Here is a 23387-nt window from a genome sequence, read left to right as displayed (position 1 = left end):
AATAAGGACACTTAAATGCTAAATACTTCGCAAAAAATCAAGTCAGCAGAGGATCAAGGGCATGACTACATGGCGTTGCTAACTCGTTCATCAGCCTGAGAGGGTGTGTCTGCTCCTTCTGAGCAAAGCTGGGGATCTGTGCTGAGCTCGAAGACGCTTTAGCCACGGAAGCAGTCATACCTGTTTTCTGGGTGCCAGGAAGCAAACTACCTGCATTAGTGGCTGCACCTGTCCATTTCTTGGGGCGCTGAGAAGCCAGCAGCACTTTGGAAGGGGGCCTGAATAAGGCACTGGTTGACAGAGGAGATTCAGCAGTAGAGTGATGTCTCAGGATACTCAGGAATGGTGCGGAAGCATTTAGTACAGGAGACGGATAGATGTTACTGGAAATTTGGAAACGTGTATCCGTTCCATCTGAAAGCATTTCCTGTGAGCCAGCTGTGGAAGGCAGACTTGTAGAGGTTAGCAAGAGAGAACGTATTGGATGGGCAGGTAGCTGTAAATGGGGATGAGACAAGACATGTTGACTTGCAGGTGGGTAATCTTCAACCTCAGCTGCTTGGAAGCCTCTGGAATGGTTGTTATTACTTGTGGACAAGACATCTGTGTGGTTTCCAACCACAGTAACATCTGACTGTTGGACCGGCTGGTTGGTGCTTGTATCAAGGACTGGCTCCTGAATACTAATGCCTTCTGCAGTTGCTAAATGCCCAGCAGTGTCTTTGAAATTCTGAGGTTTTATGGGACGAACAGCTGAAGTTAAACCGCTGGGAGCAGTAGAGGAAGCTGAATGAGTGTCCCAACTTGCGGAGTTAATTGTGTGCCCATTTAGATCATAATTTGTTTGCTGCAGCAAGCCAGATAGCATTGGTTCTGTGGAAAGGGATCCAGTTTCTGCTGAAAGAGAACTCCAGAAGACATCTGTGACTGCTGGCTTTTTCATGTTTCCCATTGTTGAGAAATCATAGACCTCAGTATAGGAGGGAAATGCTGTCACCTGTTTGGAAGATGAAACTGGCAACTCAGAATGGTCTGTTGCAGCTGTGTAAGTCTCTGGCTTGCTGTTGGAAAAGCTGGGAGATGGGGAAACAGTCTGGGAGGCTAGTATGGAGGGGATGGAACGTGGAGGTAATTCTGAAGGAAGGTTTGTTCTTGGTGTTGTAATGACAGTAGATGAACTGTGATCAGTGCTAAAATCAGAGGTGAATCCACTTACAGTGTGAAGACTTGGGCTCTCCTTACTTGGAAGGGTCTGGAGCGCAACTGTCGAATTTGCCTTTTTGTTTTTCTTTAAAACAGCTATTACACTATCTTCTTTCTGCAGGGGAAATGTCCAAGTCGTGGGGAGGAAATTAGGAAATTGGCTTGACAGGAGGAAGTCTGTAGCTGCTGCAGGAGGGGGTCCATCATAGCCCTCTTTCTGAGCAGTGGGCATTTTGGGTTCGGCGGAGGGCGAGGCATGATTCTGTGCCAGCTGGAAGGAAGTGGCCGTGGAGGGAAAGTCTGGTGCTGCGCCATTCGATGGTGATGCAGGAATCGTCCCAGAGAGGATGGCTTGTCCTCGGTCGGCTGTGGTGAGAGGCAGAGGAGAAGGCACCAAAGAGGAGGATGTGTGTTCTGCTGAAAGGGCGGGCCCTTCGGAATTCTCTGGAGCTGCTGACAAATGCAGTGGGTTAGCAGACTCATTTGCAGTAGCAGGGGCTAGCTTTCTGCTGGTCATTTCCACTGCCACTGCCTCTGCAGTCTGGAACAGGGAAGGCACAGCCCCATGGTTCGCTGCGGCACTCTTCAAAGCCGGCCAAGAAACCCCATTGTGCACTTTTTCAGCCACCTCAGCTTCGACTGGCTGGGTGGATGCAGAACTTGAAGCCACGTCCGACCTTGACCCTGAGGGAGTTCTACCTGGAAGCCGAAGACTTCCAGGTGCTAGGGGACGGGAAGACACATGGGCCAATTCTGCCATGGAATTCAAAAACTCAGGAGTGGGGGAGCCTGCTGAGCGGGGACCCTTGGTGGGGGATAGCTCCAAATATTGCTTTGTTGAAGATCCAAAAAAACGTAGGCGAGGGATGCTTATTAAATCCTGAGCATTTTGGGGTGGAGTGTGGTTCATTTCATTAGCAAACGGGTTTGGGGGGTTAGCTACTCTCTGACTTGAAGAGGAATCAGTTGGAGCTGTTTGAGGGAATAAAGGCACTTTGGTGGGTCGCTCAGCTGGCTTCAAAAAGATGATGGAACGAGATGAGTCAGGAGTCAATGAAGAGGATGGTGGAGATTGTGGGAGGATAGCTGACCTCGGGGAATGCTGTTTTGAAATGGAAGGAGTCCCTACCCGTACTGACTGGGATGGGAGGACAGCACTCAAGGACGTCACTGATGGGACAGTGGACAATGGGAGAAGCATGCTGGTGTGAGGCAAACCTGTCTCGGCAGCTGCTTCTCTTCCCCTTTGCGGTCTTGGTTGGACCAGGGACTCAGTGGAATCCTTGGAAGGTTCGAGGGAGGTGCTATATCCACTTCCTTGGTAAGGGGAAGAAGAGAAGTCCCCGTGAGCCCTAGCTCTGCGGTGTGTCTTGGGAAGAGGTGTTCGGGCAAACTGTAGCACGCTTGTGTTGTCAGGGGATGGTCCCAGCACATTCTTGATTCTGTCCACTGCTGAGGAAGACTGGACTTCTGAGAAAGGCCATGTTGGTGAAATCGGTAACAACTTCCCATGAGGAAATGCTTCTGGGGTCGGGGTGACAGTTATCTGTAGATTGTTTGTTCCTGCGAAATGAAATATCGAGCAGTCAGACATCAGGTCATCATGAAGTGCCTGCTGAGGTAGGTCCTGGAGAGAAGGGATGAGCAAGACAGGTACTGCTCAGATCTCATCACAAAGATTCATTAAACACATTAAAACCATGAATTAAGTAATGATAAATATGCAAATGAACAGCTAACCTACAGGGCAAGGTTGGTGAGAAGTAGTCTCTGTGAAGTGATGTTTAAGCAAAGATGTGGGACACACTTATGTATTTTAAATCTTTTTTTTCTATACCATCTCCGAGAGTTGGACTATGAAACTCACAATACAAAAAAAATCAAAGATGAACATGACTACCTGCCGTGGCCAATGATACCACAATAAATCTCATCCAAAAACCCCAAACGCAAAACGAAAGGACCAAGTACCCAAAATGTAAGTCTTTTTTTTAGGACCCTAAAGCACGTCAAGCAGAATAACTGAGATGGCCTGTGATTGGAAAGATGGCACAAAGCAGACATCTTTATTTTGTTCGATTTCAAAGGATTCCTGACGCTATCATTCATGCCATGTCAAAAAGCAAAGGAGATGTCTCTCAGATTAGGTTATCTCTGAGAGAAAACCTATTCACGTCCCACCTAGGACCAGAGACACCTTTCACGAGGCCTGTGTCACTGCAGTCCCTGAGGAGATCTGAGCGCGGTCAGCTCCTATGTGAAGAGCTGCAGGCACAAGGGCAAGCAGACAGGACACAGAGGTGGCCTCCCCAGGAAAGGAGGCAAGGAAATCACTGATTGGAAAGCTAGAAATTTCACCACTGGGAAGAGAAACAACATCCTGTTTGGTGATGCTGTCCCTCTTTCCATGGCTCTATCGTGCTGAGGGTGCAGACGTCCCCAGAGGTGTTCAAGTGCTGTTGCACATATTTTAAAATAAAATGAAAAAAGAAAAGGTACTTCTAGAACTCTCTACATTATTAGCCCAAAAAACCGTTAGAACTGTCTAATAGAAACAAACAAACAAGCCAAGCGCTGATGCCAGAAAATCTGGGTTTTCATGCGCCCTCCAGCCACCTGGAGCTGTAGGTGCGTCTTTGTTTGGGTAACTGTTGTATAAAGTGGGGACAACAAGCTCAGTAACTACCCTGCTGGGCTGCTGTGAGGAGCAAATGAAGTCATGGAAGTAGAAGGAAGGGCTCTCCAAGCAGAAAAGCACTCAACAAAAGTTTAAAAAAAAAAAAAAGAAAAGAAAAAGAAAAAGCATTACACAACTGAGTTGTCATTACAGTCTCTAAGCCCCTGTTTTTTCGTTAATTCTTTTTAACAAAAGAGGACACTGTGATCCAGAAAGGGGACACCATTTGCCAGAAGCCACATAACTGAGTAGGGACAGAAGCAGGTCCAGACACAAGGTTCCCAGTGCAGTGTTTTCTGTTTCTGCTGCTTCTCTCAAACCAGTGCCTGGTCTTCAGTCCACCCCCCTTTGTATTCTGCCAACAAAAAACCAAACAACGAAACCAGAAATCTTAGAATATTTGAGTTCTTAGAATATGCAATATCCTCTGCAGTCACAAAAGTTAAATAGTGATGGTTTTCTGAATTATTGTTTTCAGTTTCATTTTTTAAGACTTGGAAAAATAAGGACAGAGGGTGTCTTTTACTCTGAATTAGTCATCACACAAAAAATTTCCTTTTTGATTTTATTTTTTTAAAAATTCCCCATTCTTGGGACTTACAGGTACCCAAGAAATTGGCCTTCAGTCATTTTTAAAACACATCAGGGTGTAAACCAATATACTTTAAAGTCAATGGACTTGTTCACTCCATTCTGTAAGCAAAAACCAGCCCCTTGTCCTGGGCAAGCCATCCTCAAAGCCCCTCTCAGCTCCTTTGTCTTGGTATGGCCAGATCAAAATCACTAAAGCCCTTACCTGCAGGGCCCAATTCCCTCAGGCTTGTTATCCAAAACCCCTTACACAGAAATAAGTGGCATATACAGCTATAGGACACCAATCTCTAACACAGCATTTCATTAAAATGCATGCACTCCTTGGGAACTGCCTCATGGTTTGCAATAGAAATTGCATTTCTGTTACCACATACAGCCTAAGGAAGTGTTCACCCTCAGTCACTTTACATGGAAGTATTACAATTCTACAATTTCTAAAATTTCAGTGTTACAGTTTCACATGGAAGGCTGATACTGCTTTCATCCCTCAATCCTCCCTGTTGTTTCTCCCCTAGCTAGTGTCAGCTTCATACTTTTCATGGAGCCTTGCTTGGTTCTGTATATGGGTGGCATTTATACTGGTGAATATAACATCCATATACAGGCATACCTCAGAGGTTTTGCAAGTTCAGTTCTAGACCACCGCCATAATGCGAGTTATCACAAATAAAGCAAGTGGTAATCTTTTTGCTGGTGGAGGGACTTTCCTTCAGTTTGTAAAAAATGCAAAATCTGTAAAGCTCAATAAAGCCAAGTGCAATAATATGAGGTATACCTGTAATGTTTGCATTTTGATGTTTTCCAGTAACACTTTCAAATCCATTTTTATTATTTGCATGAAATCTATATAGCATTTCTTCTTTTGTAGTGTCATTGAAATAGTTTCAACCATAGGTTCAACTCATGCATTCAAGAGTCATACCCAATTAATCTTGTTTCAAGTAAGTAGCTTTGTAGCTCAAAAAGGATGCTACAGACATAGTAGCTTTTGCTTTCAGCACAATATTTGACAAACTCACAAAAGTCTTGCAAACAGGAAGGAAGAATGGGTGTTGAATGGTGATGGGGATTGGGGTGGAGTTGCAACTGACTGAATGGCCACAGTCTAAGGAGGCTGATGGAAAGCTCCATGCTGAAGTGAAGAGATGATTTCTAGTGAATTTGCCTCTACTGGACCTGGTTGTTTCTAGACTAGAATCCATTGTGTCCCAAGCTATCCCTTAAGAAACACAGTGTTCCATGATGCCTCATGAAGAAACGTTTCTACGAACAGTTTTGAGAAGTGTACATACTACACTCACACGGAATAGTCATTAGTGCTGTTCACCATATATTTCTGGTTCTTCACCTTTGGAACACCATGGTAGGGCTGCACTTCCTGGATACCTCTGTGGTCATTTGCTAATTCTATTAATATGCTTTCTTCTTTACATGCTTTTTTATGTACATCATTTTTTTGGCCAATGAGTTGTGAGCAGGAGTGATGTGTGTAGGCTAGAACATTTAAAAGCTGGAGCAAGACTCCAGAACTTGCTTTCTCTTCAGGAAAAAAAAAAAAATCCCTAACAATATTATATCTCAATCAGCTATTACTGGAGAAGGAGGAAGTGAATGAAAAAGAGGAGGAGGAGGAGGAGGGAGAAATTAGCAATATTCCAAATGTTTGCTGGGCCTCTTAAGGAGTATGATAAGCAAAGGCCCTCTGCTGTCAAAAAGATGTACAGACAGAATGAACAAGAAATAAGCTTTTGCTGTTTTAAGTCACTGTAGTTTGGTGGTTGTTTGTTACTGCAGCATAACCTGACTTACCCTAACCTATTCCGAAATTGTCACCAGAAGAGGATTTGGAATTTATGCGGGCATACCCCCATTACATCAACATTCAACTAAAAGCCCAGAGAACTATCATAATCAGGGACATATAAGAGTGCCTGGGATGCAGTAAAAACTCAGTAAATCGATGTTGGATGGTTTAATTAAACCTGGGCCAATATTTCTTAAATCTATTTGAACTCTGGAATATCTTTGGGATATTTCTCAAACACATTTGACCTCAGAACTTAGTGACTTTAAAAAAATGATGTCGATAAAGCTAAGGAAGAAAGCATATTCATAGCATTTAGCAAATGACACTAAACTAAAGAAAAACTGATATGAGAAATTTCAGAGAAACACACTTCACAGACTTATCAACTAACTGAAATTATTATTAAAGGCAGATATAAATTAGGATTAAATCTAAAGGCTTGCCCTCAGTCCAAATATTGCCTAGACAGAAACCGGATGGGAGCTTCCCTTTAAGAATAGCTTATGTTAGGAGAAGATTTTTGCAAACAGTGCCTCCGATAAGGGGCTAATATCCAAAATATACAAAGAACTCATGCAACTCAACAACAAAAAAACAAACAACCCAACTGAAAAATGGGCAGAGGACCTGAAGAGACATTTCTTCAAAGAGGACATACAAATGACAAATAGACATATGAAAAAATGCTCAACATCACTAATCATCAGAGAAATGCAAATCAAAACCACAATGAGATATCACCTCACCCCAGTCAGAATGGCTATCATCAACAAGACAAATAGTAACAAGTGTTGGAGAGGCAGTGGAGAAAAAGGAACCCTCATACACTGTTGGTGGGAATGCAGATTGGTGCATCCGCTATGGAAGGCAGTGTGGAGGTTCTTCAAAAAATTACGAATAGAATTACTATATGACCCAGCAATCCCCCTCCTGGGTATCTACCCAAAAAATCTGAAAACATTTATCCATAAAGACATGTGTGCTCCAATGTTCACTGCAGCTTTATTTACGGTGGCCAAGACATGGAAATAACCAAAATGTCCCTTGATAGATGAATGGATAAAGAAGTTGTGGTATATATATACACAATGGAATACTATTCAGCAGTAAGAAAAGATGAAATAGGACCATTTGTGACAACATGGATGGATCTTGAGAGAATAATGCTAAGCGAAATAAGTCAGACAGAAAAAGCAGAGAACAGTATGATTTCACTGATATGTGGTATACAAACCAAAAACAACAAAAGAACAAGACAAACAAATGAGAAACAAAAACTCATAGACACAGACAATAGTTTAGTGGTTATCAGAGGGTAAGGAGGGAGGGGGGTGGTAGATGAGGGTAAAGGGGATCAAAGATGGTGATGGAAGGAGAACTAACTCTGGGAGGTGAACACACAATGGGATTTATAGATGATGTAATACAGAATTGTACACCTGAAATCTATGTAACTTTACTAACAATTGTCACCCCAATAAACTTTAATTAAAAAAACAATAGCTTATGTTGCCTATAGGCAGAGTTGACTGGAGCTCTTTACAAACTAGAATAGGAATGTAGGGTAACAAAGAAATAACAAATTCTTAGGCTGCATTAAAACTTTTCCACTTCTAAAATTAAAAAATATTCATACTTGGAAAATAATATCTATAATGTTTATATGTAAGGTATAAAGAATAAATTAAAAAAAAAATACATGGTCTATGGCTCCATGGAACTCATAGTCTTACAGGAGATGTCTTATGGGGACTTAAACATTCTCACAAATATAAAAATGATAAATGTTACAGCTGACAGATGCACAGATGTTAAGAGCATGCCATGGGAGGATGTGACCTGATCAGGGACGTCAGAGAGTACATTACTGAGGAAGTGAATATCAATCAGAGATCCAAATAATCAGTAGAAGTTAACTAAGAAAAGAGAGTAGGGAAAAACATTCCATGTAGAGGGATACACATATGCAAAGGCCCTGTGGCAGGAAGAAGCATAAACAATACAAGAAACTGAAAGAAGGTGACCATAGCGAGATCAGGTAGAACATTAGTAGTCATGGCATGAGATAAGGCTGGAGAGGTAGGTGATTGAGGTGTCATAGGTTTTATTTGAAGTGATGGAGGATGGAGGTGAGAGAGGATGATTTGTGTTTTAGAACAATCATCCTCGCTATGGAATGAAGAACAGACTGGAAAGGGGCAAGAGTGAATGACAGGAGACCAGTAAGGAAACACTGGCAGTGATCCAGGCATGTGATGACAGGAAAGTTGTAAAGAATATAGTCATGGGTGGGAGACCAAAACAGATAATCCTTTATGGACCCTTTCAATTCTCAGAGTTCAGGATAATGTAGTCCTTTAAAATATTTGTGTTTGTATATGTGATAGTTTTTTGTTTTTTTTAAACTACAAATTCTCCTATATGCCTCCCAGTGAGAGGTGGGGTCTGTGTCCCCTCCCCTGAATCTGGGTGGGCAGGAGATTGTTCAACCAATTGGAGCATGGCAGAAGAAATGCCATGTGACTTCTGAGGCTACCATCATAAAAGGCCAGACAGCTTTCGCTTGGTCTCTTGGAACGCTTGCTCTCTATATGATCTCTCTCTGTCCCTCCTGGAACCCAGCCACCACTCTGTGAGCAGTCCAAGCCACATGGAGAGGCCATGTGTAAGTACTCCAGTCAATAGTCTCAGCTGAGCCAACCTTCTCAGTCCTCCGAGCCCAGGCAAAGACATGTGAATGAAGAAGCCTCCAGATAATTCTAGCCCCCAACCATTGGAATCACCCTGGCTGTTTGAGCCCTTCCTACTGAGCTCCCAGGCATCATGAAGCAGAGACAAGCCATACCCACTGTGCTAGGTCTGAATTCCTGAAACGGTGAGCATTATACAATGGTTGTTATTTGACAACATTAAGCGAGGTGGGGTTTGTTGCATAGCAATAATAACACAAACCGTACTGGGTAGTATCCCTCACCTGTAAGAAGAGAGTCTCTGTCATTTTAATTAGATTCTCAAAAGGATTCAGAAGCCAAAATCAGAAAAGAACTCTTCATTTCAATGAAAATGACTTCTGATTTATATATAAAAAAAATTATGTCTATGCTAATAAACTATATTTGTATTAAAGTTACATTCTGGAAGGAATAAGACAGAAGAGAAATTTTGAGAGGGGAAATAAGAGGTAAATGGTGTGTATTAAGAAGAAGGGGAGAGGGGAGGGCTGGCCCGGTGGCTCAGGCGGTTGGAGCTCAACTAAGATTGAACGTGGTACCTTGAGCTGAGCTGCCGCTGAGCTCCTGAATAGCTCAGTTGGTTGGAGCACGTCCTCTCTACCATAAAGTTGCTGGTTCGACTCCCACAAGGGATGGTGGGCTGTGCCCCCTGCAACTAACAATGGCAACTGCACCTGGAGCTGAGCTGCACCCTCCACAACCAAGATTGAAAGGACAACAACTTGACTTGGAAAAAGTCCTGGAAATACACACTGTTCTCCAATAAAGTCCTGTTCTCCTTCCCCAATAAAAGCTTAAAAAAAAAGAGAAGGGGAAAGTAAGTTAGGAGAAGTAGGCCATAACCAAACTGCAGAGAGTTTAAAACACACTCAAAGGAAGGCAGTGAAATACAAGTTTAATACAGGTGGTGTGTTGGACACACTCTAATACAGCCCCCTGATCCCTATCTCTTGGTGGTCATGCATTTGTGTGTCCCCTGTCCTATAGAATGAGTAGAACCTGTACCTTGCTTTTAATCAATAGAATATGGCAAAGGTGATGGGATGTCACTCTTGTGATTACATTATCTTAAATAAGACCCTATCTTGCTAGCAGATTCACTCTCCTTGATGACCTGATGAATTAAGAGGCCATATTGGGAAAGCCCATGTGGCAAAAAAAAAAATGTGGGAGGCCTCTAGAACTGCAGCAATCTCTAGCAACTATGAATGGCCTCTCGGAACAGAAGGTGGCCTCCACCTGACAGCCAGCAAGAAGCCAGGGCCTTCAAGCTGGCAGCCACAAGGAAATAAATTCTGCAAACAGCTTGAATGAACTCGGAAGTGGACTCTTCCCCAGCCATGCCTTCAGATGATAACACAGCCCAGCTAACACCATAATTGTCACTTTATGAGACCTTGCACAGAGGACCCAGATAAGCTGTGCCCTGTATCCACGGAAACAGGGAGATAATAAATGAACATTTTTTAAGCCACAAAGTTTGTGGTAATTTGTTACACAGCAATAGATAACTAATACAGGTAGGAAGTAAGGGGCTGCAGAAGGGTGTGTAGTGAAGCAGGTGTGTAGGAGGAAGAGCTGGAGCAAGAGGTATCATGGCTGCCGAACAGCATGAAGGACGGTGAGAAGTTGCAATCAAGACAGTGAAAAAGAAGCCCAAGTGAACATATTTGTTTGGAATATCACAGAGAACAAGCTGAGAAATGAAAATTCTAACATGGTACCTGGGACTCAGAGGAAGTTATCTGAAGGTAACACAGGGCTTTGCAAGAGTAGAAACAAAGCCACAGCACCAATAAGCAGCTGACACATTGGAATGTTGCTGTGAAACAGGTGATACTCTTTTATTTAAACCCCAATTTTCATGGGGAAAAAAAAAAGCCACATCATTCTCGTCAAATTACTGAATTCTTGTTTTTCTCAATGAATTCCCACTGATTCTCCAATCTCTCCCCCCACCAAATACCTCCCATAACTTTCTTTTACTTAGAATAACATGGATTATTCTTTGCTGAAAATAGGGTAATGGTCTTCAAAAAATGCAAAGGCAAGTCCCACACACCAGAGAAGAAGATGCAAAAGAGTGGTGTGTTCCTGCACAAGCCCCAGACTGGCTACCCTTTCTGAATGTTTACAAATATGAGCATTCCGGGGACAACCGAATAATTACCTTTTGTTCAGGCAGACCGTGTTTCCCACCAAGGGATTTGTAGTCCAAAGAATTTTAAAAGGAAGTATCTTAAATGGTAAGAGATTTAAGGAGGCATTAGATGAAGAAAGATAGGGGAAGATGGATTTACGTAGAAAATGAGTGAAAGCAAGCAAGCTGAAGACCCTCTTCTCTTCCTTGCTCAAGGAAATAAGAATAGGTAGTCACACAGATCCTACTCAGGGCTCCTTCAGAGCACCGGGATGCCATTCAGAACTCAGAAATGCCTGCAGATCATGGACTGTCATAACTCCACACATCTGTGGAACCACTTACAGTTTGCAGAATATTCCTACCCTCATCTCACCTTGTTCCTCATAGTACCTATGAGGTAGAGGATACAGGTTATTATCCTCATTTTACAGGTGAGGAAACCAGGGCTCAGGGAGGTCAAGTGCTGACTTGGCCAAGGTCACACAGAGAGTTACCCTATAGTCGAGTATGTCTCAATTTCTCTGACTTCAGGTCCAAGGCTCTCTGCTCCACGTAGGAAGGAGTAGGTCTTCCTCCATGTCTAGGTCTTGGGTGGGCTCTGTCCTCCCAGAGGGACCCCAGGAGACTGGAGTCCACACAGTAGCTGCCTCTTTCTCATGAGTTTGACAATGTGTCTCTTTGGTGCTGCATAGGCAAACATTACTGAGCACAGCTCTAAATCACAGAGACCTGCCAGGCTTCGATTCCCAGAAGATCAAAAGAGATGGATTAAGCGCCATTGCTATGCTGAAGCATTCACCCCACACCCAACAGTTCTGAAGTCTGGCGCCTGGGACATTCTTGCCTAGGATGATTTCTCTTGGGGCTTTTTAAAACGAAATGTGCCAGTTAATAGAATCAAATTGCCATTCCTTGAAGCGATGCCAGCAAATAAAATATGCTGTTTACTGCTTCTACAGAAGCATTTTAACTTTCGAAGCTCTTTTGCAGCTGTTTTCTTTTTAAAAAAAGTTTATCGCTTTCAAATCCTTTGTGAAACAGGTTTAAAAATAAAGTTGACTTTTCCTCCAGTGTATACAATATCACTGTCATTTTTTAAAACCTCAGTTTATGTGATCATTACAGAAAATTTAGAAAAGCTGGAAAAGTAGAAGAAAAAGAAAAAGAAACCCACACCTCCCTCAGCCCTCTCCTCATGCACGACCCACCACGCTGAGAAAACCAGGATGCATACTGTGGTGAATTACACGTCTAGACTTCATTCTTGGAAAAGCTTGGGTTTTGCTTGCTTTGCAGACCTGTGACTACATTGCACATCCAACTTTGTACTTGCTTTTTCTCTTTTAACATTATTTTAAAGTATTTTCCATATTGGATAAGTCTGCCTGCCGCTAAGACATGGTATGTATTATAATATTATTTATTTAACCATCCCCCAACTGTTAAGATACAGGTTGTTTATAAATTTTAAGTTTTATAAATAATGGCCTCATCTCCTTCCAATTTTGTCATCACAGCCCCTACGTGGCAGGTGGGACAGACACAGTGACCTCCTCTTATGGACTAGGACACCACACACATAGAAGATCATGTGCTGTTCACTGCAGCTTTGTTTACGGTGGCCAAGACAGCGAAACTACCAAAGTGTCCTTCGATAGATGACTGGATAAAGAAGGTGTGGTACATATACACAATGGAATACTATCCGGCAGTAAGAAAAGATGAAATAGTGCCATTTGCGACAACATGGATGGCTCTTGAGATTATCATGCTAAAGCGAAATAAGTCAGACAGAAAAAGTCAAGAACCATATGGCTTCACTCATATGTAGAATATAAAACTGAAAGCAACAAAGGAACAAGACAAACAAAAAAACAACACCTCATAGACATAGACAACAGTTTAGTGGGTACCAGAGGGTAAATGGGGAGGGGGGTGGTAGATGAGGGAAAAGGGGGTCAAATATATGGTGATGGAAGGACAACTGACTCTGGGTGGTGAACACACAATGTGATACATAGATGATGTATTATAGCAATGTACATGGGAAACTTATGTAATTTTACTAACCATTGTCACCCCAATAAATTTAATTTAAAAAAAAGATCATCTCCATCAAGAGAAGTAAATCAATGGGACTTGGAGTTTCTCTCCCCTTCCTATGCCTTGGCATCCTTCTGATCTTTCTGATGGGGACATTTGTAACTGTAAAAACTTCATCACACAAGATGACATAAACTCAACCATAGAAAAATACAATGAACCACCAATAACTGACCTTCACAGCTAGGTCAATCCTATTAGAAAACTTTCCAAATTTCCATATTAATTTTTACTATTTCATTCTAGTGGCCCTAAGGGGAGTTGAGGCCACTAAAATCCATTAGGCAAGAAATACTGGAGATATAGGGAAGTCTGTACCTAAAGGAAAGCAGTAATAGGGGCTTAGAGAGTTGGGCAGAAAGACAGTGTATTATTATTACTAGGCTTCACACCATGTTGAAAGGTTTAAATGTAAACCTCTTCTAAGTGGCAGTTCCATAATTAAGGTATCACTGTTCCTGAAACTAAAATAAAATAATATTGAATGTCAATTAAAAACATATGTGTGTGTATATGTATATATATATATATATATATATATATATATATATATATATATTCAATAATATTGGAGTAGCTATGTACGGTGTCAGAGGGGTAGTAGGCTTGTTGGGGTTATCATTTTGTGAGGGGTGTAAATGTCTAATAATTATGTTGTTTTGTACATCTGAAACTAATAAAAAAAAGATATCGTTGTTCCCACAACTCTTTTTTTGCTCCATTAGAGTACTTTTCTCTTTTTGCTTAGTATGATAGTCAATTGTTTCCCATATTTGCTCAGCCATTTAACACTTATCCCACAAACACATATTGAATGTTTCATCTGATAGTTACCCCCATACAAAGATTAGCAAACTGTAATCCTCACCAGGAAGGTAGTCAAATGTCACTATTCAGGGTAATATCTGGGGTCAGAGCAGCTGGGTTCAGAGTCTGAATGCCTGTTGCAGTTGTGTGAATTTAGGCAAGTCATGTGCCTCTCTGTGCCTATTTCCTCCTTTCTAAGATGAGGATAGTAATAATCACTCTCTCCCAGGCTGTTCTGAGGCTTGAAGGCATTAATCCATGTAGAGTATTTGGAACACATCCTGGTATATGGTCAGAGGTCAATAAATGTTACTTATCATGATTATCATCAAGGAGCACAAAATCTAATTAAGTAGTTTCAGAGTCATATCTTTTTTCTAAACTATGATTAAAATAAATTCTTATACTCCCACTTTTGTGGTTGATTTAGTCTATCTTCTTGGGAGTAGTTCACATCTCTTACAATGAATCCCTTTTCTCCAACTATAATTCTCCAATGAGTACCTGGGTGATCCATCTGGCTTTCTCAGCACTAGTAAGACTCCCTGAGCTTCTGCATTAGATCTCTCTCCTGAAGTCTGCTTATTTCTACAAGCAGCCATGTGGTGCTGGGGATGACGTACTCAGCATAGCTGCAAAGTGAACCCTTTCTGATTCCGTTTCCTTGCAAATCTAACTACAACCATAGCTGAGATGCTGAGAGGAGAAAGCAGAAACAGAAGAAAAGTTTCTCATATATATAGTCTCATATTCCATGTATATGAAAATAATTTTGATAACAAAATTAATCAAGAAATGAAAAAAACTAAACAGACAAATTAACATATGAAAAAAGAGCTACTGTTGAAAAAGTGCCAGGACTAGGTATATTCAGCTGAGTTCTATCTAATTTTTAAAAAATAGGTAATTCTAATGCTATGAAACTAATTCAGGCTTTTGAAATAGATGAAAATGTCCCCGATTCGTTTTATGAAACCAGTCCTGCTTTAATATCAAAATCCAATAAAGACATATTAAACAAATAAACAATGATCAAAATGTGTAAATGAATACAGGGCAGCCAAGCCAAAATGCGTGTGGGGGAGAAGATTGCAATAAAAAACAGAAACTTATGTATACTCCAGGATCACATTTATACAGTTATATAAAAATTCAGGATTTGTGTATAAATAATAAATTAGTTAATGCATAAATTATCAAAAAATCAAAAAATATAAAATCTGTGTCAATACAAACACATATAAAAGCACGTGCGCAAGACGTACATATACACCAAAAGAAAATGTAAGACTTTCCTGCATTTAAGGACCAAATAGTATGATTCTAGGCCAAACTCTGGACTCTTAATGTTTCCCTAAAGGTTATCATTTGCAACCTCAACCTTGCACCGTCTACACTGTTGCTCATAATAGACAAAGACCTTCTCATTCATTTTGTATCTCATAGGATATGTCATTAGCTTGAAAAAAAAATCCTATACTAAGGACATCCAGACAACTTGACATTCTCTAAAACTGGAAACGAGCAAAGATAACCATGTTCCAATAAAAACTGGTCCCGTGCAATGATTTGAGGGGAAAATAAAGGTTTTGTATTCAAAATAGTTCAGGAAATCTCTTATGGGAGACTGAGAGTGCAGACAGTATACTAAAGGCCTTGAAAAGTCTTGTGGTAAACAACAGTGCTGTTTAATCTAGAAAATCCCCCAACTAGTTGACTGTGGAAATTTTTATTCTTTTTCTTTTTTCCATGATACCACCAAACATCCCAAGGAACCACAGCTCTGAAGAAAACCTTGAAGGAATTCTAGCTTAAATCACTGCAGAGTTTACAGTCATGGCCTTGGGCTGTTTCAGACTCAGAAAATCCCAAAAACGGATGGGTGGACTGAATCTATTACAAAATCAGAAAACATGTTCTTTGTCATTATATAACGGGCAAATTCTGCTCCTGTTTGCTTGTTTCACAGTGTATTTTATCAGACTTATTCATGAGCTCTTCCATCGATGCATATCACTGGAGATAGCATGGGGGCGAGCACTATATTTTGGAAAATTGCGCTGTAACTAATGTAAACGACCCTCATTATTATACTGATTGGCTCTAATGCCATCTTGGAACATTAAGTTAATTTAGGTAAAACAATAATATCAATAACTTTATTGTTCCCCCGACCCCCGCCCCCTGACTGGAGACATATATGAAAAATGCTCTCCTGGAAAAGACAGTGTGATGCTTCATGGAATTTGATACTCTTCTTATCATTAGACGCTAAAAACCTACAAGTATCTATGTGGGGCCAAAGAAGCAGAATATGCTGCCAATATTAATAACAAATATTATTCTTAACACTTAGTTCATATTCATTGATGACTGATTTAGGCGTAAGTTTTATTACAGAAGTCTAACTTCATGATCATGAATGTCACCATTTCAGGATTTGTTAACTCAGATTCTTATAAAAAGAAATTATCAACTAACTCTATTAGGACTGGTTAATGATTAAACTGATTGCCTCTGAGATAAAAAAAGAAAACATTTATTCTCAGGAAATAATTTTCAAACCCGTTAGTAGCACCTGTACTCAAAAAGATAGCCATTATGTTCCATAGCAAATAATGTTTATTTATAATTCATCTTTAGTGTTTACATATGTGCTCACACTAAGATAACATTTATTTTTTAAAATTCTATAATTTAGACATTTCTGAGACTACATTTTTTCTCATTTGGTATAAAATAATAAGATCTATCTATATTAAGTTCCAATTTATTCCATCAATAAAGTTCCATTTCTATCTCCCAATGCTTACCTGGTAATAACCCAAATCATTAGACATGATTTTTCAGTATTGGCAATGGATTTTCCATTCTCCTTCCAGTCTTCTTCAGGCCAATCTGTGACGAGCAACAGAGTTTTAAGATGTCTGGCCAGAACTAGGCGTGTCTATAGAGGGTTTCTATGCTGATACTCTCCCCACTTGTTCGCCTACCCAACACAGATTCCACTCGTCTCTAGGAGAAGCCCAGGACAAACTGCATGCCATTTGGTGGCTGTCAGAAAGGAGATGCCGTGTGTGTCTGCCTAACTGCCACCTACTTGCAAGACAAGAGTCCACAAAGTATCCTACCACAGACATGAAAGTTATTCTTTCTACATTCATTCAATAAATCTGCTGAGTACCTACTGTGTGCCAGACACCAGCAATTACTGAATATTTCCTACAGTCCAGCATTTTTCTAAGTACTTACAAACAGGACAAAATTTAATCCTCACAATGGTATCAAGAGGGTGCTTGTGATGGTCAATTTTATGTGACAGCTTAACTGGGTCATGGGGTACTCAGATTAAACATTATTTCTGGGCGTGTCTGTGAGGTTGTTTCCAGTTGACATGAGCATTTGAGTTGGTGACTCAGTAAAGTAGATTGCCCACCCCAATGTGGGTGGGCGTCATCCAATCCTCTGCCTGAATAGAACAAAATATCAGAGCAAGGGAGGATTCGGTCCCTTCCTGCCTGTTTGAGCTGGGACATCAGTCTTCTCCTGCCTATAGATTGGGATTTACACCACTGGTTCCTCTGATTCTCAGGTCTTTAGATTCAGACTAGAATTACACCAAGGGCTTTCCTGCAATCCCTAGCTTGCCAAATGCAGATGGTGGGAATTCTCAGCCTCTATAATCATGTGAGCCAAATTCTCATAATAAATCTTGTTTTGTGTATGTGTACATACATACATATATATAATAAATCTCTTCATTTCTTAACCACGTGTTCTTAACCACAACTGTATCCTGCCTCAATACAGAGCAGCACATAAGATGAAATCCCTACCCCACGGTGTTTAACATTCTTTAAGGAACCTGAAAAAGGTCCACCTCTTAAAGATGTCATTTTTAAACATTGAATCGCTTAGCACAGTTTTCCAAATGGTAGTCCAAACTCCAATCCAAAGCAAAGTTTTCACCCAACCAAGACAAAACGAGAAAAATTAATTGTGTGTTTTCTCACCAACTGCCTTTCTGGATCTAAAGGACAATACTCAATTTTTAGTGTCAAAATGTTCTTTTTTCTAAAAAAAAAAAAAAAAATGATAGCAGGTGTAGCTACTGTTTTGCTCAGGCCCTTACTTGACAAAATTAAAAGTTAGCAAATATAAACTGGACTTCCAAAATTCTTCCTTTTACTAGTCCATGAGCTGTCCAGAGTCTGAAAATTAACGACCTACTTTTTTTGAAGATGACCTGAAGTTTCTTTCACAGGTAGGTACCACTGAGAAAGACATTTCACACCTGTTACCTTTGGAGGGGGGATGCAGGGAGGAAATGTGAGGAGGGCCCACATGGGAGGAGCAGCCTTCACAGAACATTCTGACACTAAGGGTTGAGAGGGGCTAGTCTGAATTACTAAGGAAAATCCACAAACATGAAGACTTTTTAAGGGATGCAAAACTTTCCTTCTCTGATGGGCCCTTAAGAAAGAGCAGCTATTTTCAGGTCAAAAGTATATCGAGCTTGTGATTTTGCACGTCTCTTGCTCCAATATCATTGTACAGCTTCTTGAAGTTAAAAAGATATACTACCATCCTCAAGACAAATAGCATACAATTCTATCTTCTGCTCTGAATTGCTAACACTATTATTTTCACAGTAAATAATTGTTAGAACCATTACTAGTGAAATAGTAGCATGTTATGTTGACTTCTTACAAATACCAAGAGAAATTCAATGTTTCTTGTGGCACCGTGGTTGGGTTGTTAATTACTTGTAATAGAGCCTGAAATCCTGGGTCTTTTCAAAAATAAAACTAACCAATGACAAATAGAGCATATAGGATATAGAAATCAACATTTTTATTATAGAGACTTCATTAAAATCTATTTTCTCTCAAACTGGATTAAAATATTGACTAATTTAACCCTAAATCTATTTCAGTAAGGTAACTATTGGCTAAATTGCTTGCATGGTAGTGATATACATGTCTTTATTCAGAATTCTGCAATGTTCACTGGTTATTTTTCATGTTGACCTACATCAGATAGTTCCCATTTTCAAAACACCCAGTCTATTTAAGAGTGGATTCCCCAAGAAAAATGCTATACCTGTGGAAATAAGTAATTTTAATCAGTGCCAGAAGAACCATTGGGAAAAAAGGAAATTGAATAACAAAGGTAAAGATTATTTTATAGCTTTCATTGTAACTTCAGAGCATCTTAATAGTGCTGAACAATGGAATTGACAATTGACTTTATAATATCAAAGCAAGTAGAAAGGAAAAGAAAAACTTTATCCTGTGAATCCAAAAATCAGAGAATGTCACAGCTCCTGGGCTTACAGACACTATATATAGGACAAAGTCAGAGCCAATTCTGCCTGAAAAGCAATTAACAGAACAGATTAACACAGAGTCGTCTCCAATGTGTAGTTGACTCTGCTGTGATTTTATCTATCTCAATGAACTCAAAGATAAAATTAATGTATGATAAATATCACACTTGGGGAAAGTAGTAGACACCTCACCCGTGGGCCTGGGGATCTGGGTTCCTTTTCGATGTGAAGCAGGATACTTTGCCCGATTGGGCCCCATGTGGCTCCTCTGTTACATGAGAGGGTAAAATCAAGTCATCTGTAAGAGCCCATTAATTACACCATGATTTCAAACAAGAGATGGTTTTGTAAAGAGTTTTATAACTCTAGACATAGATTAATTCTGCCCGACAACAAAAAAAATTTTGTTATATCTTTTAAGTTTCTTTGAATCTCCAGATTCTACCCTCCATAGCTTTTCTTCCCTTACAGGGCATCTGATGAAGAACCTGGGCCTCTTAACCAGTAGAGTTCCCACAGTCTGGACTGGGCAGATGCATACTCACGGTACAACAACATGTTCCTCTATCCTCTGCATTTCCTGCAAATGGACAGTTGGCTCCAGAAATGGACGTAGGTAAGTCCTCACTTCTATTAATTTAAAATATTTTTAAAAGGGAAGTAAATACCAACAACCAAATAGCATTTAAATGCAGTCTGTATGAATTGTACCCTCACTCTTCCTCATTTGCCTAGAGCACCACTCCTTTCCAAAGGAAGAATAAAACGGAATGGCCAATTCTCTACCAACACTAAGGATTCTTTTAATTAGAAAGCCAGCTCTGGGCTCCTATGCATTAGAGACAGGTTTTATCCCATGTCTCATTTTACAAAAGTTTCCCTTCATCCTCTATTTGCATTCCTCTCCTTCCTTTCTAGGCCTACAGCTCCCTACAGAGCCTGCCACCTGAAGGCTGCCATCAGCAACTATTCCAGGAGGCAGCCTTTCAGCAGAAATAATAGAAATATGCTGCCTTAGAAGTTTAAGCCCATCTCTCCTGGAGAAATGAACTGTAGAAGGCGACTTAAAAAATAGCATCACACAGGAAAGGCAGAAAGGGAGAGATGTCCTTAGCATCGTCATCGAGGAAACAATTCTGCCACCAGCTATTACAGCTGCATCAACTGCAAAAATGAGTGTTCCATAGTCAGAGCAGATGTCCCAATGCTGTATCATTTGTAAATATAGATGAAAAATGTGAATTGGAGATGTGACCTCACTCAGTATCATATTTGAGGGTAACAGCAATTAGAACATTGAATATAATTAGAGCTGAGAATGCAAGGATCTTTTTTCAGTACAAATATAACTATAGAAAACATTTTTTCAAGAAGTAAAATAACTCTCACTGTTGCCTGCCACCACCAGTTGCAAAGTGAGCCAGTCTAATTCTGAAGCTGTCAGACAAACGTGGCGGATTCTACATCTTTGCTGAAAGAACTGTCAATTCTTCAGCCACAGGAGAAATGAAAGGCTGGATTGGAAGGACATCATAAAGTAAAAAGAGTTTTTGTAAAAGAATGAAAATTAGGAAGAAAAGGTCAGAGGAGGGAATTTATTTTTCCTTCAAAATTTCAGGGAATTAGGAATAATGCTTGACATATCCCATCCCACTAAGAAAGATAAGAGGAAGAAAATTTGGTAGACATTTGGGCCTTGATTTCTTGTTTAGAAATAGCTAATTGATTGTATTTCAAATGTGAGTCACCTCCAACTGATTGATACAGGCTGTCTGGAAATTGTGAAGGAGTCTGAGTACAGTCCTGAATCAGCAGGGAGGTGTGCTGGGATCAATTAGTAATGTCTGCTATGGATGCTATACTTCTAAAGTGGCAGCAGAAGTAGACAGATATTTAGCATCCCAGACAAGGTGATCTCGAAGGTATCTTCCAGCATCTAGTCTAGCTCCATTCATTTTCAAAAGACAAAACCAGGGCCAAGGGTGGTTAAGTGACTAAGGTCTAGCACTGGGCAAGTCTGAACTAGCGGCTGGTCTTGGATTCCGTATGACAGTGTTCTTTCTACCACCAGACGCATCACACTATTTTTCTGAAGCATCAACTGAGAGACAAGAAAAAAAAAATGAGGAGAGCAAAGAGAGGAGGTTAAAGAATGATTGAGGGACGGAATGAAAAAGGGAAAAAGATCAGCACGATTACTAGAGATGGGCCAGAAAATAGATGTGATTTCCAGGCTGCAGCTTGTATGCAAATAAGCTCTTTCCACACCTAGTGAATCAAAGACACTGATGATTTCCTCCTCACCACCACCTCTCCCCACTCTGAGAAAACCTATTTGTAACACACACACACACACACACACACCTACCCGCCCCATCCCTGATCAACAGCTGTCATTGCCCCAGCTGAGGAGACCAATGGTCATTTGGATATGGACCAGATGCTTGGATCGGAATGGATAACTGGTCTGAGCTGCTCTAATTGAACTTTTCCCCAGGAATTTGAAAGTGGGACTTGGAGACATTTACCATTCCATATTGGGTGCTTGACTAAGGAAGTGATACAAAACAGGAAGCCATGTTTGACACATGTATACACCAAAACAGAGGACATTGATTTGAAGAGAGAGAAGAATGAAACTGATATAAGGAGCTGCAGGAGAAGAGACCATGTGACCTTGAGAAAAGAAAGTCAGAGAGATTAGCTGCTCCAGTTCCAAATTTTTGGGGGACTCAACTGTACTCTAAATCACTGGGCTTTGTGAGGTGCCCTCGAATGCTTTCCAAAATATAAGCCATTTTTGCTTCAACTACCTCGGGTGGGTTCTGTTCCTTGCAAGCAAATATGACCCATGGTTAGGTCAACTGAACCCTAGTTGGTTTCCATTTTTTATGAACACAGTAACACTGCTGTGGGAGAGGGAGAGACGAGAAATGGTATCTTATTAAAGCTAAAATGTTCTCAGAAAATCCAAATTAATATACTAACATTTGCAATAGTACTGCCTTTTATCCACCAAGTAAGGCATGTAGGCAATTAAACAAGGTATCAGCTACTTAAAATCTATTTTTAAGATTAGCTTCATAAACAAATGTGAAACAAGTTTATGCTATTTATTTATTACCATGCATTTCATGCACAACAACCCTAGAGTTTGAGCTGCAAAATCCTGAGAACATGGCATCCATTTGCTATTCACAAATTACTAAAAATCCCAGATGGTAAAGACTTTAAAATCAACTGCAGGAAAAATCAGTGTCTGATCAAGATTCTGGGGCTGTAAAATTGGCGGGTGGTGTATGAAGAGCTCATAAAACTGTGATTAAATAAAGCACCAGCAAGTGCTTAGGCAAAGGCTGTTGAAAGACTACGTTATATTCTTCTTGTATGAAAGCAAAATGATATGAAGTCAGGAGAAATAAACTCTTTTAAAAGACAATTCACTTTTGTAGGGATTGCCTTTTCACTGAAATCCTCCACATCTGGCCCAGAAAAATGAGAACATCAAGGGAAAACCCTGCTGAGATGTCACCAAGGCCAGCACTGGTCAGCGTAGACCCATAAAAGTCACGTGGTTTCCAAAGGGTTCATCAGTCTGTGGTTTCCACCATCCATTCTGGGAAAGTTATGCTCCAACCTAAATTTTTGTTTCAGATTTTTTTTGGTGATTTTGCATAAACTAGTACTCCAGGTTTGCAGAGTTTATTCTTCCTTAAGTTTAACGTGTAATCTCTACAGATGTAAACCTCCAATGCTCTTCTAGATTGTCAATCTTTAAGTAAAGCAGGTACCTCACGAGAGATATCAGAGCAGGGAAGAGTAGTCATGGAGCTCACAGGGCAGCATGACTCAACCTTTCTAAGTGAGGTGCCCTTGTAACTGGTGCAGAGAGAACTGTAGCTTCATGTCCTTTGCATTTACCTCCTTGGACACCTGTCTGTCCAGATACCTTAGACTGGGGCATGAGTAAAAACATGGAATAGTTGGGGCAG

At 40.5% G+C, this 23387-nt stretch overlaps 1 protein-coding gene across 1 annotated transcript in view; it reads right to left on the bottom strand.

Annotated features, from left to right (window-relative positions):
* Positions 1-23387, bottom strand: part of KIAA1549L (KIAA1549 like) — a 251388-nt gene that overhangs the window by 101363 nt on the left and 126638 nt on the right. The window contains exons 2-3 of the mRNA XM_074337085.1: positions 2422-2766; positions 181-1653 (exon numbers count right to left, since the gene is read on the bottom strand). Of these exons, the coding sequence (XP_074193186.1) occupies positions 181-1653; positions 2422-2766 (1818 nt within the window). The remainder of the gene's footprint in view (positions 1-180; positions 1654-2421; positions 2767-23387) is intronic.

The sequence above is a fragment of the Rhinolophus sinicus genome, linkage group LG06 (assembly GCF_036562045.2).
Source record: "Rhinolophus sinicus isolate RSC01 linkage group LG06, ASM3656204v1, whole genome shotgun sequence".
Classification (NCBI taxonomy): Eukaryota; Metazoa; Chordata; class Mammalia; order Chiroptera; family Rhinolophidae; genus Rhinolophus; species Rhinolophus sinicus.
Note: the sequence above shows the minus strand (reverse complement) of the source record. Positions and strands in the feature narration are given on the sequence as shown.